This window comes from Euphorbia lathyris, chromosome 8 (assembly GCF_963576675.1).
Source record: "Euphorbia lathyris chromosome 8, ddEupLath1.1, whole genome shotgun sequence".
NCBI classification, from domain to species: domain Eukaryota; kingdom Viridiplantae; phylum Streptophyta; class Magnoliopsida; order Malpighiales; family Euphorbiaceae; genus Euphorbia; species Euphorbia lathyris.
This window is the reverse complement of record NC_088917.1, coordinates 25,120,280-25,140,378: the sequence shown is the minus strand read 5'-3', so window position 1 is coordinate 25,140,378 and position 20,099 is coordinate 25,120,280. Positions and strand designations below refer to the sequence as shown.

At 38.5% G+C, this 20,099-nt stretch overlaps 1 protein-coding gene across 3 annotated transcripts; it reads right to left on the bottom strand.

Moving 5' to 3' along the window:
* Positions 1-1,931: 1,931 nt before the first annotated feature.
* LOC136203030 (meiotic nuclear division protein 1 homolog) lies at positions 1,932-7,679 on the bottom strand. Of its 3 annotated transcripts, none has more exons than XM_065994064.1 (11): positions 7,399-7,679; positions 6,515-6,595; positions 6,151-6,267; positions 5,364-5,402; positions 5,177-5,284; positions 5,017-5,079; positions 4,890-4,941; positions 4,698-4,742; positions 4,513-4,592; positions 4,344-4,428; positions 1,932-2,106 (listed from the first exon to the last, which is right to left on the bottom strand). In XM_065994064.1, the coding sequence occupies exons 1-10, from the start codon at positions 7,399-7,401 to the stop codon at positions 4,348-4,350; spliced, it is 669 nt and encodes a 222-aa protein (XP_065850136.1). In that variant the 5' UTR covers positions 7,402-7,679; the 3' UTR covers positions 1,932-2,106; positions 4,344-4,347. The 3 variants fall into 3 exon arrangements, with proteins under 3 accessions (XP_065850136.1, XP_065850137.1, XP_065850135.1); XM_065994065.1 differs by having other exon boundaries at positions 1,932-2,103; XM_065994063.1 differs by lacking the exon at positions 1,932-2,106 and having other exon boundaries at positions 4,190-4,428.
* Between the last annotated feature and the right edge of the window lie 12,420 nt (positions 7,680-20,099).

The following is a 20,099-nucleotide window of genomic DNA, read 5'->3' as shown; positions in this document are numbered from 1 at the left end:
AAGTAGGGGTTACATCTATTGAGAATAAAATGAGGGAAAACCGACTAAGGTGGTTTGGCCATGTAAGACGAAGAGCGCTTGATGCGCCGGTTAGGAGGACTGAAGAGTGGCAAATGGATGTAGTGGTGAGGGGTAGGGGAAGATCTAAGCAAACTTGGAGGAATGTGATCGAGTGATATGCGTTTATAGGGGATTGAGGAAAATATGGTAGGGGATAGGTCAGAGTGGAGGGAGAGAATTTGTGTTGCTGACACGACTTGATTTTACGGTTTTATATGATGGTTCATGTTAGCCGATCCGAATCATTTCGGGATTAAGGCTTTGCTGTTGTTGTTGTTTGGAACAAATTGGTTTCATAGTTATTTGATTGATATATAAGATATTTTAAACAAGTTGATTGAAAAACTAAGACCATGTTTGATAAACATAGTTCAGTTGTTAGGTGATTATTTTTTTTATTTAGTTGATTTGAATAGTTATTTGTATAAACTTGTTTGGTAAAACTTATCCGATTTTTAATAGCTATTTGTGTAAAATTACAAATAACAATATTGATATCGTATAACTGTTATTTTCTTTTTCAATAATTTATATTCTTAATCAACTTCTAAAAAAATATCATGTACACGTGTTATAATTTAGATTTTTATAATACATAAAATATATATTTAAGAGAAAAGTACAAAAATAAACTTTGAGGTTTGGCCAATTTGCAAAGGCAATCTTCGTGGTTTAAAAGATTGCAAATAGAAGTTTGTATTTTTTTGCGGTTTACAAATTCAGTTTTGAAAAGTTGTTGTCGTGACTATTTATCCCTAAAGGGAGTGATTTGGAACAATTAAAAATACTAATGCAAAATTTACAAAGTACAAACTCATGTTTGCAAAACATACAAACTAAGAGGATTGTTTTGCAAATAGGGAAAATCACAAGGTTTATTTGTATATTTTTTCCTATATTTAAATAATGAAATTATTCTTAGGTTTTTACAAGTAAGATATTCCTTTATGATTCAATCAAGAACTTTAGACTTGGATTGCTAATAGTATCTTCGGTATTATATAATATATTATATAGAGGAAAGTACAAAAATAAATCGTTTCAACCATTTTCAAACACAGTCCCGTGTTTCAAAGCTTGACAAACAAAAGTATTATGGTTCATTCCATTAGCAAGACAGTCCAAATCGACTAACAGTGTTAAAAAACTGACGTGACAGTCAAAGTCAAATAATCACGAAGTATTTTTGACTTTCTATTTATTTATTTAGAATAGCGAAAATAAATCCCGGAGTGGTGAATGACTCTCTTGTTGAGGCAGAGCTCTTACTAATTCTATTACTAATGTAATTACATTGATGAACATCTCCCTTTCTGTTCTCGAAGGCAAAGTGCTTAGTTACGGGGGTAGGTTCGTCAATCAAATCTCGACGAAAGAGCTTGTATCTAAAGAAAAGCTCAACTGTCCTTCGGTTTACTTCTGAAAATAAAGCCCGGAGTGGTGAATGACGAAAATAAAACCTGATGGGACGAATGCTATAATGACGAATGCCTAGAGCGGCGGATGTCTAAAATAACGAATGAAAAGTGAAATTTTCACAAAGTAAAGACACTTTGAAAAATAAATGAAGCCTAGAATGACGAATGCCTAGGGTGGCAATGCCTAGAATGGCGAATGGAAAATGAATGAATGTATAGAATGGCGAATGGAAAATGAATAATTTTTTTTTTTTTCAAAAACAAAGTAAGAATACTTTGAAAAAACATTTGCTTAAACATATAAGGCGTATGCAAAAAGCAACGAATGTGGATATAGGGTTGTCTACCTATTTGTATATATCCTCAACTAAAAACTTAAAACATGCAAAACACTTCAAGATAAAAAAATACTTATATTAAGTATTAGAGGAAAAACAAGACAAGTCCATACTCGCCAAAAATATAAAGAAAAAACCAAGCATATACTTGGCCAAAAAATTACTAAGATACATACGCAATTATTACAAGAACTTTGCAAAACTAAAATTTTACAACTCAGCAGGAAGAGATTCGTGTTAAACTGGATGCTTAGAGAATCATGAAATTTTGATGACGTATCCCACTCCTACTGGCATGAGGAAATGTGTTTAAACAGAAGAGCATTAAATGCAAGGCACGCCTAAAAGTTGAACAAGCCTAAAAAGCGTTTTAGACTTTTAGGCATTGTTTGGATGAAGTGTAATTAAAGTAAGGTAATGTAAGGTGAAGTAAGTGGGGTGTATAAAATAACTTGTTGTGTTTGAATGGAAGGTAAGGTAAATGATGATTTAGTAATGTAATTATATATAAAATTACTCTCATATCCTTTCATTTGTATAAATAAAATAGAAGACATAGGTTAATGTTGGAAGAAAAAGATCATAACCATGCTTCTCCTCCAATTTGGGATGTAAGGAAAATTAGTCAAAATTTACTTCACCTACCATACTCTTCAAAGAACGCTCCTCCTTTCAATACTTATTATTCTCCTATGATATTACTGACTTTATCATCGGAGTTCCCACAACCGAACCCAACAGTGTCTCACAACGACAAAATCTCTAGCAGATTCATTCCTATAAAAAGTGTTATTATAAAAAAGGAAGTGTTGTTATAATACCCAATCACTATCTTACACCTCATCGGTTTTCTACTCGCCCTCGTTTCCCTCTCCTCAAATTCTCCCTCTTTAAGCTCTCAAAATGCATCAATGGCTATTGAAATTAAACAATTGATTTTTTCAATGAACTATCTGTCCAAAATTAATAAAAAAGGGATCATTGTATATGTTCTAATTCGACTTCTCAGAATCAACTTTGGAACTGTTTTTCTGATTCGAAGAAGGGACTGCTTCTCGTGCTTCCATACCCTCGTTGCATGGATCTACGCTCTAAAAACAGAACATCTTAATTTCTACTTTCAAAGTATTTATGGTTTTGAAAGTAGAAATTAAAATGTTTTGTTTTTAGAGTGTAGATCCATGCAACGAGAGTAGAGAAGTAGGAGAAGTAATCCCCTCTTCGAATCAGACAAATCGTTCCAAACTTGATTATAAGAAGTCAAATTGGAACATATATAATGATCTCTTTTCTATTAATTTTATACAGATTTTTCAACATCCTCAAAATCAATTGTTTAATTTTAATAGCCATTGTTGCAAATTGAGAGTTAAATGAGGGTGATATAGAAATAGTGAGGTGTAAGATAGTGATTGGCAAGGAAAAAACAAAAAGAAAGATAAAAATACCCTTAAAACCATTTAACTTTAACCGACACGTTTAACTTTTTTTAACAACGTTAATCAGTTTGGATTGAATCTCAATACTCCTGTTTATAAAGTTTTGAAACAGGTCTGTGTTTGAAAATGGTCAAAACCACATAATTTATTTTTGTACTTTGCTCTATTATATACCAAATATTCTAATATATATCTATTAATTTATAATTTATCATTTTACTAAAATAAACACCTGATGTTTTTATATTATTCTTAAACTTTCCAATAATATTCATTAGTTAATATAATTTCTAAAAACATAATAGTAAATTTAGATTTATTAATTGACATTTACCAATGAAGTGTAGGTAGATGAATATATTTATGACGTTAATAATTCATTTTTTAAAGAAACAAAACAACATTTGTTTGAGTAAATACTAGTAATTAGGAATTAAAATATTGAAAAAATTCATAAAACCAGCCTTTTAAAATTAGAGATTTGAATCCAAAAAAACTATTTAAAACCTATTTTCATCGAAGTCAAAATTTCTAATAATGGTCAAACTTCTATTTTTACCCTAAACCTCTCTTTGTAAATGATGCCTAAAACAATTTTCTGCATTTTGGTAAAACACTTAACATTTTAGATGCTTTGATATATTTTCTTATGAGTAATTTATATGTTACACATTTAATTGTTGTCTTGATAACATAATAAATATAAATATTTGAAAGGTCCTATGTTACATTTTGAAAGGTTGTAGTGGTTTTGCTTGGCATTTCGTACCATGCACTTCCTAGAAAAACAAAACTGGCAAACCTAAAACTTATCCCATTTAAATAAATAGTTAATCCAAGAAATATATCACTGCCAGAAACCAGATTTTAAAGATTGAAAGTGCTGTCAGAGTCAGCAAATCATTCAACTTACTTGCCTAATGATATAAAAGCATCAGATTATTGAACCGCAATAGATGTTAAAGATAATGACTTTCAAAACTCAAGCTCAAGACGTATGTATAATTTTCACGTTTTGGAGTAAATATGTCAGTTAACTAGTGTATATCATATATCTGAAAGGAACACATATCAACTCTACAACCTACCATATTAATTGCCTTCCAGAATCTGATTGCTAAGTGCGCTTACTGGTAGAGGCTCCAAATAGTCAAAATCATCCGTGATTCCTATCTGCATTTACAATCAAAACGCAGCATCAGTGAATACAAATTTAGCACACATGAGATGTGAAATTAGTCAAAATCATAGATATACCTCTCTGTACATGTTTTCAAGCTGCTCTTTGGCCTGAGGAAATGTGTTTGAACACCATTGTCGCAAAGTGAAGATGTTATCTGTGTGGTTTTTGCCATATCAAGTAAGATTTTTAAGTGAGTTGAAAATTTCAAGACAAATACCCACACCAAAGAGAAACTAGTAATGTCTAAAAAAGTTCAAACCTGTCCATCTGTTTGCTGCTGCATGCGCAACTTCAATTGCTTTCCCTGCCAAGATATAAAACAACTAATATGTCTAAGCTTGAAATTGATGCTCATCAATACACATTATGGCGTTCTTTAGAAGAAGGAAAAAAAAGGTTTCTGAGGCAGGACAAAGCTTATGCGATATTATAAAAATGAGAATCTCTTAACTCATTTCTTCGATGGCAGCAGGATCATTGTCTGCATATTGTCCCATCTCCTCCTGATCAGTTGAACTGTTAGAAACTACAATAATTTGTTAAGAAGGACTTGATGCGAAATAAAGACCAGGTTATACCTTCAGCTCATCATGCTTGTTTTTAATGGCTTTTAGCGCAGATAAAGCCTCCTCTCTTTCATCCTAAGTAAAAGCACATGATTATATATGATTAGCCTAAAATAATTCATCCTACAAAAGTAGGAAATTTTCACTAAGAACAAGGATTTAATATCCTTACAGAGTCTTCACGCCCCTTCTTTAGTTGAGTAGACTGATCAAGAAGTTCTGCATGCCGCTTTCTACTGCTTTGTAGATCAGTTTCAAGTTTGTTGTATATATTCCTCAACTGTTAAACAAACAGTTTAGATTTAGACCAAAGATTACATCAATGAAATGAAATGAACAAGTGGATTCCCAAAATTCACCTGATTTCCAGCACAGCTAGGAAGACTCCAGAAATATACCTGAAAATTAAAGTTATGAGAGATTCAATACTATGTTGCACGGAAACTGAAACGGAAACGATACTGGGAAACGTAATTTCTAAAAAACATAGGAAACGGAAACGTGGGGGAAACGTGTAAATATTAAAAATATAGGGGCATATTTATAAATATTAAAAATATAGGGCATATTTATAAATATTAAAAATATAATAATACATTAAATAAAAACAAGATTGAAGAACAAGATGAAGAAAGTTCAAGCTCAATCAAGATTCAAGAGACAAGGATTATAGGAGAAAGAAATATGGATAAGTTCTTTAAATTGAAGGACAATGAAGTAATTATCTCTCAAATAGAAAGTTTCAATTTTCATAATCATAGATTGAATAGGAACTGGAAAATAGAAAGTTTGAATTTCCAGAATTTTAATCGAAATAGGTAGGGAAAACCATTTAAAAACTGAGAGACGCGTTTCATATTTTTGGTAATTACGGAAACATGCCCGGAAACGTTTCGTATCAGTTTCCGAGCGTTTCCGTTTCCCACATCTGCCGGAAAAACGCTTGTCATGGAGAGTTTCCGTGCATTATAAAGTTAATAGACCAACTCTTGAATGTTTAAATAACACAACTACGGCAACTTCAAGATGTAGATTCGGCAGTTGCTTGCAAACGTTACTATGAAACCATTCTATTGCTTTCAGGTTCACAAGTACACACAGTGTATTCAATGTTTCATTTAACTGTCAGCAGAAAAGGCTACTCACTGAAGTTCCAATCTTATCCTTAAAGACAAGGTCATCATCAACTAAACTCTGGATAACATCTTTCACGGACTGGCTAATTACACCTTTCTTGGGCCCTGACTTCTCAAGTTCCTTAAGCTGAAATGATAAGCAAACAAATATGAATTGATCAGTTTTTCATTCTCCAAGCTGCAGTAGCAAACTACAGTCACATCTGTGACAACCTACCAACTTGGGGTTTACAAATTTTACGAACTGAAATTCCTTTGGATTTAGTCTTTTGTTGTAGATATATATATGAACCAAAGGCATGAACAGAAAGCACGATACTAGAAAGAACAAATACAGTACACAATACAAGACTTAAAAATTACAGTACACTTACAAGGAAGAAGTCCTGCGAGTCGTAAAAAATTTGAAGCATCTTCTCACGCTTCTCATCCAATGAAAGCCCTCGTTTCTTAGACTGCAGCACAATTGAATTACATTAAAGATTAGATTTTATGCAATACAGTGCAGCAACTTAATATCAGTTATCCAAATTGAACGTTTAATTTGAAAGCAGAGTGCAGAACATTGAAAAGCTGTTGCAATAATGTGAACTGTAAAGCCTCTATTGTTTTCGTCTCTATATTACATAAGATCTCTTCTAGAGAAAGAAAAGGACCAACACTAGGGAGGAAAAAAAAGATGAAAAAATAAATTTGGAATTTGGATTACAACACTAGGGAGGAAAAAAAGATGAAAAAATAAATCACATCCTATATATGATTTGGGAAAATGCGGTCAAACTCAACTATTCAGCCAATAAATACCAATTTCTTACAAAACGGGCGGTTCAAACAAGTGATTTTCGCAACTCATTGGGCTAGACATTTCTTCGAGCAACTTAAGTTCGTGGCCAATGAGAAAACTGGATTTTACTCCTTACTATTTTCTATCACAAACCGCCCAATTAAGCTTCTACTATACTCGGTTGAAGAGAAAAGAAATAATGGTAAAAATTTACATTGTTTCTATTAGATTTGTCGAGCTAATTGATGAAACTTCAATTAACAAACCCTAAACAGCGAATTCACGATGTCATTCAAATACACATAAGAACCTGAAGTTTCATTTCGAGATTAACAAAAAGAGTGGGAAGAAAATTGAATAGAAACTAATCGAAGAACAAAGCATACAACAATGAATATATCAAATCCGAGCATGATTTGATCTGCACAGGAAGAAGCTATCATAAGCAGTAAGAGAATAGGGAGACACATTTACCATTGAGAAATGATGTTTTCTTGCAAGTGGTTGAAGAAGAAGAAAAAGAAGACAATCAGTTCAGCCGTCGCTTATGTTTTCCTCTCCGACTGAGCTTCCAATTTCAAAAAGTGTAGAGGAAGACCCTCCGCTTAAGTATGTAATATTTTGGCGGGAAATATTTAAGATTACTCTATTGCCTTTCCTCGTTTGCGTATGTCACGCTGAACCAGGATGTTTAATTTGGTCATTTTGCGACCTTTAGCCAAAGCCGGATCGTAAACACAAATATGATGCCGACGAAAACTGCAACCGTATGTCGTTTAGTGGAATGGCAATAATTTAGCTAACAAACATCAAAATCAAATGGCAATGATTTTTTTTTTATTGGATCATTGTTGCGGATACATTAAACTTTTGATTTTTTGAATTTGATTTTTTTTTTTTTAATTTTCTTATACATCAAGTTATGATACTATAATATAAAACTTGATTAATAATGTTATTTATTTTATATGCGTTAGAAATTTTTATTTTTAACAATTTGAAACAGTTTTTAATATTTGTAACGTGGCCATAGAAAAAACGGTAAAATTTTTATTCCGAACTGTAAAAATATATAATTTTAAACGCAAATGAAATTAATAACACTTTTTTAATTATATTAGTTATTCACAATTAACCAATTTGACAAGTAAAAGCTTAATGCAATAAAATAAACGATAGGTTTAATGTGTACAAATAAAAAATCACAAATTTAATACACCAAAAAATAAAGATGGGTTCGATTCTATAAACTTGAGATGTACCAACTGAGCTATACTACTTTAGTAGTATAGTAATTATTAGATTAATGATGTGTTTGTATTAAGCATCGGGTTAGTATCAAATGAGTTAATTTTTACCTAATCCAAAAAATTGTGTCATAATCATATTCAGGGGCGGAGACAGGGAGGGGCCCGGGCCCTTCCGGCCGCCGGAACCACCATGGTCATGAGTAGTTTCAGTCTCCCTAATATTAGTCTATATAAACTCTATAGAGTAATAATTCATTATTTAAAAATAGATAAGATGGTTGAAAACACTTATTTTTTTAAAAGGTCATAGCTTAGAATGAAGTCGATGTTAAGGGAGAGATTTCTGCCACCCGACTACGAGCAATATATCTACAGTTCCTATCGGAATTGTTCTCAAGGTGCAAGGAGTGTGCATGAGTACACCTCGGAGTTCTTGCGGATTTCGGCAAGGGCTAACTTGTCGGAAACCGAAAGCCAAAAGACTTCAAGGTATCTTGAAGGATTGAGGTACAACATCCAAGACCGGATCGGAACACAAATGGTGATTCGGGTGCAAGACGCCCGCAATTTAGCATTGGAGGCTGAATCACAGTTGAGTGTGAGGGGTCGTGAGGGCTATAGAAGAGCCAGGATTGACAATACTTATGGAGGGAGAGGAGCTCCTAAAGTGTTTGATAAGGGCAAGGGAATTGCAAGTTCAAGCGATCCCAATGCGCCAAGTGCAGGAAAGGCACCTAGTGGGGACGTGAGGCCTTTTAAGACGACACAACCCCTTAAGGGAAACAACCCCTATGCGAGACCGACCCCATTCAAATGTTTCCGATGCAATGAACCGGGTCAGCGTTCCAATGAGTGTCCCAAGAGGAGAAGTGCCAACATGGTTGAGCAGTATGACGATGATGAGGAGTACGATGATGAAGGGGATGCTTGTTGTGATCCGGTTGATGATGATTATGAGGGAGAGTATGAAGGTGGGCAAGCCATACATGTTGTGAGAAGACTCTTGATCTCGAGTAGGGTGGAAACGGACCAAAGACATCAATTGTTCTGAACTCGATGTCTAGTGCAAGGGGTGAAATGTAATGTGATTATCGATAGTGGCAGCCATGAGAACATCATTAGCGACACCGCGGCTAAGAGGTTTGAGTTGGTGATTGAAGCGCATCCTAGTCAATATAGTATGGGGTGGATCAAGGATGTAGGAGAGATAAAGGTCACTCAAAGGTGTAGGGTTCCTCTTGAGATATGGGAGTACCGGGATGAGATTTATTGTGACATTGTGGAGATGGATGCTTGCCATCTATTGTTGGGATGTCCATGGCAATTTGATAGAGATGCTACCCATTCCGGAAGAAAGAACACCTATCGTTTATGAAGGATGGCGTTCGTTATGTGCTTACACCTCTTGTAGGGGAATCCAAAGGCAAGGAGAAATCTACTTTGATCGTTTGCCCAACTCACAAGGCGTTTATTAACGAGTGTGAGGAAAGTCAAACAGTCTATGTAGTGATGGTAAAGTCTAGTACACCGTCGGAAAGAGTATGGAGTGAAGGGGAAGAAGTTCCGGAAGAAGTGGGGAATTTGCTTAATGAGTTCCGTGATGTGTTCCCATAGGAATTACCATATGGACTACCACCCCTACGGGACATCCAACACCATATCGATCTTGTGCCGGGAGCTAGTTTGCCTAGCCTTCCTCACTACCGGATGAGTCCCAAGGAGAGTGAAGTGATGAAGGAGAAAGTGGAAGAGTTGCTAAAAATGGGAGATGTTAGAGAAAGTATGAGCCCATGTGCAGTACCGGCATTGTTGACACCAAAGAAAGATGGGTCATGGAGGATGTGCGTAGATAGCCGAGCCATCAACAAGATCACCATTCGGTACAAGTTTCCGATTCCTCGGCTTGATGACATGCTTGATCAATTGAGTGGGTCCAAGGTATTTTCCAAGATTGATTTGAGGAGTGGGTACCATTAAATCCAGATCAAGGCGGGAGATGAATGGAAGACGGCATTTAAGACGCGTGATGGGTTATATGAGTGGCTAGTGATGCCATTCGGGATGACCAATGCACCGAGCACTTTCATGAGGTTGATGAACCAAGTATTGCATCCGGTGATTGGGAAGTTTGTAGTGGTCTACTTTGATGATATTCTCATCCATAGTAAGACGTTGGAAGAGCATGTGGGACACTTGAGGACCGTACTAGCTTTGCTCTGGGAGAACCAACTCTTTGCCAACACTAAGAATTGTGACTTTGTGATGGAGAGCTTGGTGTTTCTCGGGTATGTGGTCAGTGGGAGTGGTATCTGGGTTGATGAAGAGAAAGTTAGAGCTATTCGGGAGTGGCCGACTCCGAAGACCGTTGGGGATATTAGAAGCTTTCATGGGTTGGCTACTTTCTATAGACGGTTCATCCGAAATTTCAGCGCTATTGTGGCTCCTATGACCGAGTGTTTGAAGAAGGGTAGAGGCTTCAAGTGGGAAGATGAGCAAGAGAGCAGTTTTGCCTTGATAAAGGAAAAACTAAGTACCGCTCCGGTTTTAGCGTTTCCAGATTTTGATAAGCTCTTCGAGGTTGAGTGTGATGCGAGTGGAGTAGGAGTTGGGGGACTGCTGATGCAAGAGAGGAGGCCCATTGCGTATTTTAGTGAGAAGTTGTGTGACTCGAGGCAAAAATGGGCCACCTATGACAAGGAGTTCTATGCGGTAGTGCGGGCGCTCAAGACGTGGGAGCACTACCTCATTGGAAAAGAATTTATGTTGTACACTGACCACCAAGCCCTCAAGTACTTGGGAAGTCAAAAACAAATCCGGAGCTCCATGCATGCTAGATGGTCCACTTTTGTGGATAAGTTCCCTTATAAACTCCTCCACAAAGCGGGTCAACAAAATATGGTGGCGGATGCCTTAAGCCGGAAGGTAGCCCTTTTGAAAACTGTAGCCTTGGAATTAGTGGATTTTGAGCATATCAAAGGGGAGTATGATGAGGATCCGGACTTTGGGAGTGAGTGGAAGACGTGTAAGAACAGCGCCGACGGAGGCGAATATCAGTTAGTGGACGGGTTTCTCATGAGGGGTAGCCAACTGTGCCTTCCGAGTACGTCCATAAGAGAAAGGGTGATCCGAGAACTACACGGAGGGGTGTTAGGAGGACACTTTGGAAGGGACAAGACCTTTGAAGCTGTTAGTTCCCGTTACTTTTGGCCTAGGATGAGGAGAGACGTAGCATACATCGTGGAGTGATATGAGACGTGCCAAACATCTAAGGGGCATTCCACTAATATCGGACTACGCATGCATCTTCCGATACCCGAAACCATTTGGAAGGATCTCTCCATGGACTTTGTGTTGGGGCTACCAAGTACACAACGAGGGATGGATTCCATTTTCGTAGTGGTAGACCGGTTCTCAAAAATGGCTCACTTTATTCCATGTAGGAAAATGAATGACGCCACCGCCATTGCCAAACTGTTCTTCCGAGAGGTGGTGAACCTACATGGGGTTCCAAAGAGTATAGTGTCAGATAGGGACACCAAGTTCGTTAGCCATTTTTGGCGGACTCTTTGGGCCATCCTCGGGACTACCTTGAAGTTTAGTACCACAGCTCATCCCCAAATGGATGGACAAACTGAAGCGGTAAACCGGACTTTGAGCAATCTATTAAGAAGTAAATGTCGAGACAAACCCAAGATGTGGGATTATGTGCTCGCCCAAGCTAAGTTCGCCTACAACTCCGCCGTGAGTACTACTACCGGGAAGTCTCCTTTCGAGATCGTGTACACCAAGGCACCCAACCATTCACTTGATTTGGGAGAGATTCCCAAGGGGGAGAAGAAGAGTGTAGCCGTTCGCAACTTAGCCAACGACTATCATAGAATGCACCAAGAAGTCCGACATAGCATCGAGGAGAAAAATAGCAAAATTAAGGCCAAAGTTGATGAGCACCGGAGAGATATACAGTTTGAGGTTGGGGATGAGGTGATGGTGTACTTGGGCAAGGGGCGGCTCATGCACGCCCCAAGTAGCAAGTTGAGGCCGAGGAAGTATGGCCTCTACCGGATCACGAAGAAAATTAGTGCCAATGCTTACCAACTAACCCTCCCCAATTGGCTTGGGAAGATGTCTTCTTCTTTTAATGTGCAGGATTTGAGCTTGTGGAAGCCGGATGGGTCCTTACCAACCAAGGGATCCGAGACGGAGTCCGACTCTCTCGAAGAAGGGGAGAATGATGAGGGCATCTTGTCCTCAAACATGAAGACGAACCCGGATACCAAAATTGAGGCACGAGAGGAATCACTGGAGGAAAGCAAGGGCAACAACGCTTAACCAGATACGTGGGGCATGTCTAGAGGCGCGTGGGGCGCAAGTAGCAGCTTCGAGCAAGAATCATCTCAGGAGGTCAAGTACGCGGGGCGTACGCCTAGGACGCCACGCGTAGATTCCAAACCACAGGGCCACCCAGTTCAGGAGCTCAACTACGGGAGTAACTCCGAAGGCGCCACGCGTAGAGCCCAGCCTACGGAACCTCAAAGTTCAGGAGCTCAACTACGCGGGGCGTAGTTCCGAAGGCGCCACGCATAAGGAGCATCATCGAGCGTCCCCAAGTTCAGAGACTCCAACACGCGGGGCGTAATTCCAGGCACGCGGGGCGTACTAGGCTGGAGGCTGCTTCTCCTCCAAGTTCTCACCATGAAGGGGGGACCATTTCTACTTTTGATAATTACTACTTTGCCATCACTCCTTATTTACTAGACTACCATTATTCCCTAGCCTCCCCATTTTACCCTTGTTGTCATGCTTGCTAAGAAACCCTATTCAAGGGCTTTTAGTCCTTACTCACATGTTTGGAGGTAGTATTTAAACCTCTCTTTTTGTAATGTTTCACAATTTTTTATAATATTGAATTTGAAAGCCTCCATTGGAGCACCAAGGTTCATCCTTGTGGGTTTACTCTGTTGGTCCCTAGTAATTAGTTCCAAGGGGGGGGGGGGGGGTTAGGAACTAATGTAACTTTTTCGCTTTTAATTATGCTGACTTAATGTTATTTTAAGAGTTTGATAACTCAGCGTATTGGTCAGCACGGGCGTTTAATTAGTCAGACAGTTTTAGTTCTATGCTGACTAAGACTGCTTGACTTGAGAGTTGGGAATTGACACTTGAAAGGTCAGCTTCCAACTTAGCACTCAGATTTACTCAGTTTCAGTTTTAATAATTTATAAGCTGAGTAAATACAACAAGCAACACATGCATATATATATATATATATATATATATATATATATATATATATATATATATATATATATATTGAGAGAGAGAGTTTAGAAGTTACTCAGCACGACTTATCCTGGTTCGGCCTCTCTGCCTACGTCCAGTCTCCAGTTCTTCCTGGGATTTTCAATCCAATACTGAGCTCTTTCAAGGTAGAGCACAAACCCTTTACAAGGCAGTGAGTATGCAAGAGTACATCCTCTATTCGTCTACTCGGCTCCTACTAAGTACTACAACCCAGCACTTAGATTTTTCTACCACTGAATACTTACAACCAAGTACTCAGCTCAACACTCTCAATATGCCTATTGATCACACACTTGTTCTTTTTCAACTAAAGAACACCTTAGATGATTACAAAACAATCAATCTAGCATTTACACAGAGAATAGAAAAGTTGGTGTAAGATCTTTTTGTATTTGAGTGCTTTCAGAATTTTCTCTATTGTATTTTTCTTTTGATACTTGGGCAAATGATCCAAGAACTACCATTGTCCTTTTATAGATGAAATTCTGAAGATTGGATCATTTGAGATGATTTAGCCGTTAAGTCCAAAACGGCTCTTTTAGCAGACAGCTTCTGGTCAGCTTCAGTCTGTTCCGCCATTCCCTTCTTCTGTTTTCTTCAGGCGTCAGGTTTTGTCTTCTTGCATCAGACTTGTCTTTTTGTGCCAGTTGTATTTTACCAATAATCCATTGACCCATGATTCTTGGAATTAGTCTTCTTTGTATTTTCGAGACTTCAATTATTGGTGCAGAAGATTGGCAGACTTTGTCCTTTAGTAAACGGATCCTTCATGATGTCCTGACTGTCACTCAGCTTCATTCGTTATCTTCGAATGTTCAACTTCCATGCTAAGTTCCTTCTTAGTCAGCTTCGTTATGTTTGTATAAGTCTGAAGGAGTCTTCTAATTTAGTCAGCTTCGTTCTGGCAACTTTGAAGGAAGCTTCTGATGCTCAGTTCCACTCTACTCAGCTTCTGGCTTGTGCTGACTTTTGACCTGTCTAACTTTATATATATTTTTGCACTCAATTTTGAACAAACACATTAGTACAATTAAATCAAAGCATTTAAATTTAATTGCCTCTTAATCATGGATGATTTTGTCAAATCAAAATCTTGTGGAAAGGTGTTTCAACAAACTCCCCCATTTTGATGTTGGCAAAATACATAATTATGGAACTCAGTTATAAGTTACCCCATGATTGATATATTTTTGAAATGACTCCCCCGTAAGGGTTGCACATATTGTCTTAACTTAATTCTAAACCTTCCAAGATTTAATTGAATTAACCTTAAGGCAATTGTGTATACTGACTTGGTTTAATGTTATATTTTTCAGGATCTGAGCTAATTTGATTTAAGTCAGTTTTCAAAAATATTAGAAGTATGTTATTACTCAGTTTATTTCATAAGTATTTTAGTGTTAATGTATACTGAGTATATTTTACTTCTTAATTTGTTTGTTCAATTTTATCGACCAGATTCAGGAAATAGTACTTGACATAGATTAAGCAAAAAGATAAAGCAAACACATATATGAAATATTCAATGCTAAGTTCTAAACATTGACTAGACTATATCTAGTTCTTCTTCTTCTTCTGAGCTTGGTGGTCAGCTTGAGCTATTCCTTTACCTTTGTCTTTATTTCCTGAGGCATTACCTGCAAGCTGAGTTCCTCCTTGACTTGTCTCCCCCGTTTTGCCATCATCGGGTTTATAAATGAATGTGTCAGTGCGAGCATGAGAGGAGAGGTGAGTTGAGTAAGCTGGAGCCTCTTAGTACTTTCTCGCAAGCCATCAATTATAGGAACACTGTCATCTTGGACATGGCGAGGAACCCGAAGAGAACTGCTAATCATGCTGAGCAGGCATTCATGAGATTTGCTAAGCCAGGTGAGTGAGCTGGTGAGCTGACCAAAAGATTGGTGGTACATCTTGAGCAAGGCAGAGTCATAAAATATGCGATGGGCATTGTTGATGCGCATTGCCTTCATTATTGCTTGGGAAAAGCTCAAGAGTTCACTGCTGGAGACTGGATCAACATCCATCTGTGCTTTGTTGATGTTGAGTAGGCTAATTGCTTCACTCAGTTGGTCAATTGTACACTGAGAAGAGGAAGTTACTAAGTCACGCGTACTGGTCAGCTCAGCATTAAGCTTGGTAAAGCATTCTTGAAGTTCAGCAGAGGTGGCAAACTCAGCATTGCCAGGGGCACTTGATTTGGTCAGCTCTGCAGTTAACTTAGCAAAATGGCCTTGAAGTTCAGTGGAAGTGGCATACCCTGGATTAACTTCTGATGGTTGTTGGATTTTACCTTCAAGCGAGTTGAGATGGTTCACCATTGAGAGAACCAATTCAGTCAGCTTTGTTATTTGGTCGTGCCTTGGTTGCTGAGTCTGAATGGTGGTCATAACACTTACTAGATCCTTGAGTCCTCTTAGTTCATTGAGGAGCTGAGTGATTCCAGGCAGTTGAGAGGACTCAGTATCAGAAGATCTAGCAGCATCAGCTTGAGGAGGGTTCAATTCTTGAAGCAAGGACTGAGCAGAGGCAATGATGCATCAGCCTGACTCAGTGGCATTCAAGTAGGTGAATTGAGCCGCATTAGTCTCAGAGGCTGGAATTGAGCTTGAGGGTGGAGGAGTTGGCTGTTTTCCAGATTGATCACCTTGATTGATGACTGGACTTTGGTGCAGATTACCTTCAGGAGCTGAGTTGTCAACATGCTGAGTTGGAGGTGGAGTTTGGTTAGTCAAGTTGACCTGCTCATCCTGAGTGGGTGAAGTTGAAGCAGTATTTGTTCCATCTTGAGTAGTTGGATTTGGATCTTCAAGGGTTTTGGCTTGTTCCTCATCCTGAGTAACAGAGGCTTGTTTTTCCTTTGCGGGAGACTTAGGGTCGTTTGCAAAGTATGCGAACTGTAGCTCAGACATGCCAGTAAATTGTTCTGGAAGAGGAGAGTCTGCAAGGAGATCAATAACTTGAGTTTTATGGGCTTTCTTCTTAAGCCGCTTGAACTTTTGTTCCTTGGGAGGAGAAGGGTCAGCATCAATGTTCTCCTCATCAGTATCAACTGTCTCTTCTACCATAGTTGGATGCTCATGTTGCTTAATATGATCCACAACAACAACATTTTCTTCTTCCTCAACTCTTTGCTCAACATCATCCTGAGGTTGCTCAACATCAGCATGTTCTTCCTGCTCAGTATGGACGTTTTCCTCAACATGAGTTTCTTTGTCAGCTTCCCTTTCTACTTCACATTTGTTTTCTCAGCTTGTTGCTCAGTTTCTTTCTCAGCTTCCTTTTCTAGGTCAGTTCCATGACCTTTGGACGATACAACCCAATCTAGAGGATCAGCTTCAACTGTCTTTAAGGAATTATCCTTCTTCCTTTTCATCAAGGGGGATTATAGTGTTCCCTCTTCTTCATCCTCAGGCTCTTCTGGCCTCTTTCTCTTCTCTGCCGACTCAGCTTTTTCCTTATCCTTGTCAGCTTTAACCTTTTCTTGAGACACCAGTCTCACTTTCTTTGGGACATCATGGATGTTTTTAGAGCATGTTTCAATGGCCTTTCTCTTCTTCGTCTTCTTTTCCTTAGGTGACTCAGCAGGAGCCTCCACTTCTTTCTCAGGCTCATTTTCAGCCTCAATTTCTAGCTCAGCTTCATCATTTTCCTCAGTATCTACAACTTCTTCATATCTTTTCAACGGTTGATTGTACAGCAGTTCAACCAGCAGAGCTGTTGTGATCTCACTTCCCAAAGTGTCAATTTCATTGATTGTCTCAATCTGTTTGTCCTCAATGATCTTAGTGATCAGAGAACCCAGCCCGAGTTTCTTTCCACTGCATTGAAGAGCCCCAACCAGAAAGACGGGCATGTTGAGTGGAGTGTAGGTCAACATGTGCCATATGAAGCACTGTTCAAAATTGGAGGCAGATGAGGCTGAGTTGAGTTTGGGGAAGATGAAGTTGGTCAGCATGTAGTGAGCCATCTTCTGGTCTTGCCCCATACACGTGCTGGGTATTTCGCCTTTATGGTTCTTGGGTTTACAGAACCCCTTGATCTTGTCAAACTTCTCCTTTGGTACCTTCTCTTTTGTTGTCCTAAATTCTATTCCCTCATCTGGTAAATCAAGTAAAGTAGCTAGATAGGCAGGGGTTATGGTGATTTTCTGACCTTTGACTGTAGTCTCCAAATAGTCAGCATCATCCTCATCAACAAGCATGTTGGAGTAAAATTCTCTGACCAGCCTGGGGTATGTTTTTCCGACGAGTGAGAAGAGACCGGTCCATTTGTTCTTCTTGATCCAGTCGTAGAATGGCTTCTCAGAAGTGACGAATCCTGGAGAGAACCATCTGCACTTCAGAACCTCCAGGTTGTTGACCTTTTTATGGACCTTGATCATATTCCTTTCGATTTGCCTCGAAGAACCAGCGGGGTCAGCTTGAGTGGGTTTGCCAGAGGTTTGGCCAGGCTGAGTGGTGAGGTTAGGGATTTCGTTCTTGCCGGAAGCCATTGTTACCGAGGAAGGTTTTTAAGATTTAGGGAGAGAGGAGAATTCGATTTCAGAAGATCGTAAGCGTAAAGAGTAATGAGTGGGGATCCTTCCACTACTTATAGAGTTTTAAGTCATTAATGAACTAGCCGTTTTCATCTTGGGACTTTAATCGACAAAGATTCTGCCATTTATGACAGGTTCGGCGCATGGGTATTCATTATTACTTGCGTTTTCCTAGGTATGATTTGTTACACGTGTCATTGTTTATTGGTGCAAGTGGGCATTTACTCAGTTTGCCAGAATATGAGTCGTTTATGATACTGAGTATTTAATTCTACGTAGATGGATTTCCTATCTCTTAGTAACTCAACATACGTTCATCACACAACATGTACATTCACTCAGCATAAGATGATTACTCAATATGTCTATCTACTCAGCACAGAATATTTACTCAGCATTTGTATCTACTCAGCAGAGACTATTAAGCTCAATGTGCAGTAGTTACTAGATTGATATCAGTCAGCATGACAATCACTCAACATTTATTCAAATACTTAGAATTATTGAAGAGGATTAGACATACCGATAGCTTCCCTTAGTATGTTAAATTGTTCACGAGCCAAAGGCTTGGTGAAGATATCTGCAAGCTGTTCATTTGTTGGTACATAAGTCAGCTTGATCTCACTCTTTAGTACGTGATCTCTGATGAAGTGATGCCTTATGCTGACATGCTTCATCCTGCTGTGTTGGATGGGATTCTTAGATAGATCAATGGAACTTTTATTGTCACATTTGATCTCTATTGTCTCAGTTCTTACTCCATAATCCTCAAGCTGTTGCTTTATCCATAGGACTTGAGCTACACAGCTTCCAGCAGCAACGTACTCAGCTTCAGTTGTAGACAGAGCAACTGATGACTGTTTCTTGCTGAACCAAGATACTAGACAACTTCCAAGGAAATGGCATCCTCCTGAAGTACTCTTACGTTCTAGCTTATCCCGTCCATAGTCAGCATCGGTGTATCCTATGAGTGTGAAGTCATTTGAGGCTGGATACCATAAACCTGCATCAACTGAGCTCTGCAAATATCTAAAAATTCTTTTTACAGCAATTAAGTGAGATTCCCTTAGGTCAGCTTGATATCTTGCACAATAACATACTGAGTACTGTATATCAGGTCTACTAGCAGTGAGATAAAGTAAGGAGCCTATCATACCTCGATAAAGTTTACTATCTATTGGCTTACTTTTCTCATCTTTGCATAGGACAGTATCAGTACCCATAGGGGTTGATATGGGCTTACAGTCTTCCATATCAAATTTCTTTAACATCTCCTTGGTGTACTTGGACTGACTAATGAAGATACCGTTCTTACCTTGCTTGATCTGAAGTCCAAGGAAGAAGCCGAGTTCTCCCATCATAGACATTTCGAACTCAGTCTGCATCTGTTTGCTAAACTCTTGACACAAAGATTCGTCAGTAGCACCAAATATTATGTCATCTACATAGATTTGTGCAAGTAGGGTATGTTTACCCTTTTTCTTAATGAACAAGGTTGTGTCAGCTTTTCCTCTGACATAATTCCTGGTCAGCAGGAAGTTGGTCAACCTTTCATACCAAGCTCTTGGAGCTTGCTTCAGGCCATATAAGGCCTTATTGAGTTTATAAACGTGGTTTGGAAACTTTGGATCTTCAAAACCAGGAGGTTGATTAACATATACCTCTTCGTTTATAAAACCATTAAGAAATGCACTTTTAACATCCATTTGATACAATTTAAAGTTCATGAAACTAGCATATGCACATAATATACGTATAGCTTCTAGCCTAGCAACTGGTGAAAGGTTTCACCATAATCAATGCCCTCTTGCTGACTATAGCCTTGGGCTACTAGTCGAGCTTTGTTCCTGATTACATTTCCATGCTCATCTAGTTTGTTTCAAAAAACCCACTTAGTTCCTATGGATTTCTGATTCCTAGGTTTAGGTACTAAATCCCATACCTCATTTCTCGTGAATTGGTCAAGCTCCTCTTGCATGGCATTGATCCAATACTCATCATGCTCAGCATCAGCAAAGTTCTTTGGTTCATGAACTGATACGAAAGCAACGTTGCTAAGGAACTTTCTAAGCTGATCTCTAGTCATT

Bases quoted from the DNA above. Each gene is read 5' to 3' on its own strand.
- LOC136203030 (XM_065994064.1), bottom strand. The intron at 5,080-5,176 runs GTAAGGATATTA...GCTTTTACTTAG, and splicing joins AGAAGGGGCGTGAAGACTCT to GATGAAAGAGAGGAGGCTTT. The intron at 4,942-5,016 runs GTATAACCTGGT...TCAACTGATCAG, and splicing joins ACAAGCATGATGAGCTGAAG to GAGGAGATGGGACAATATGC.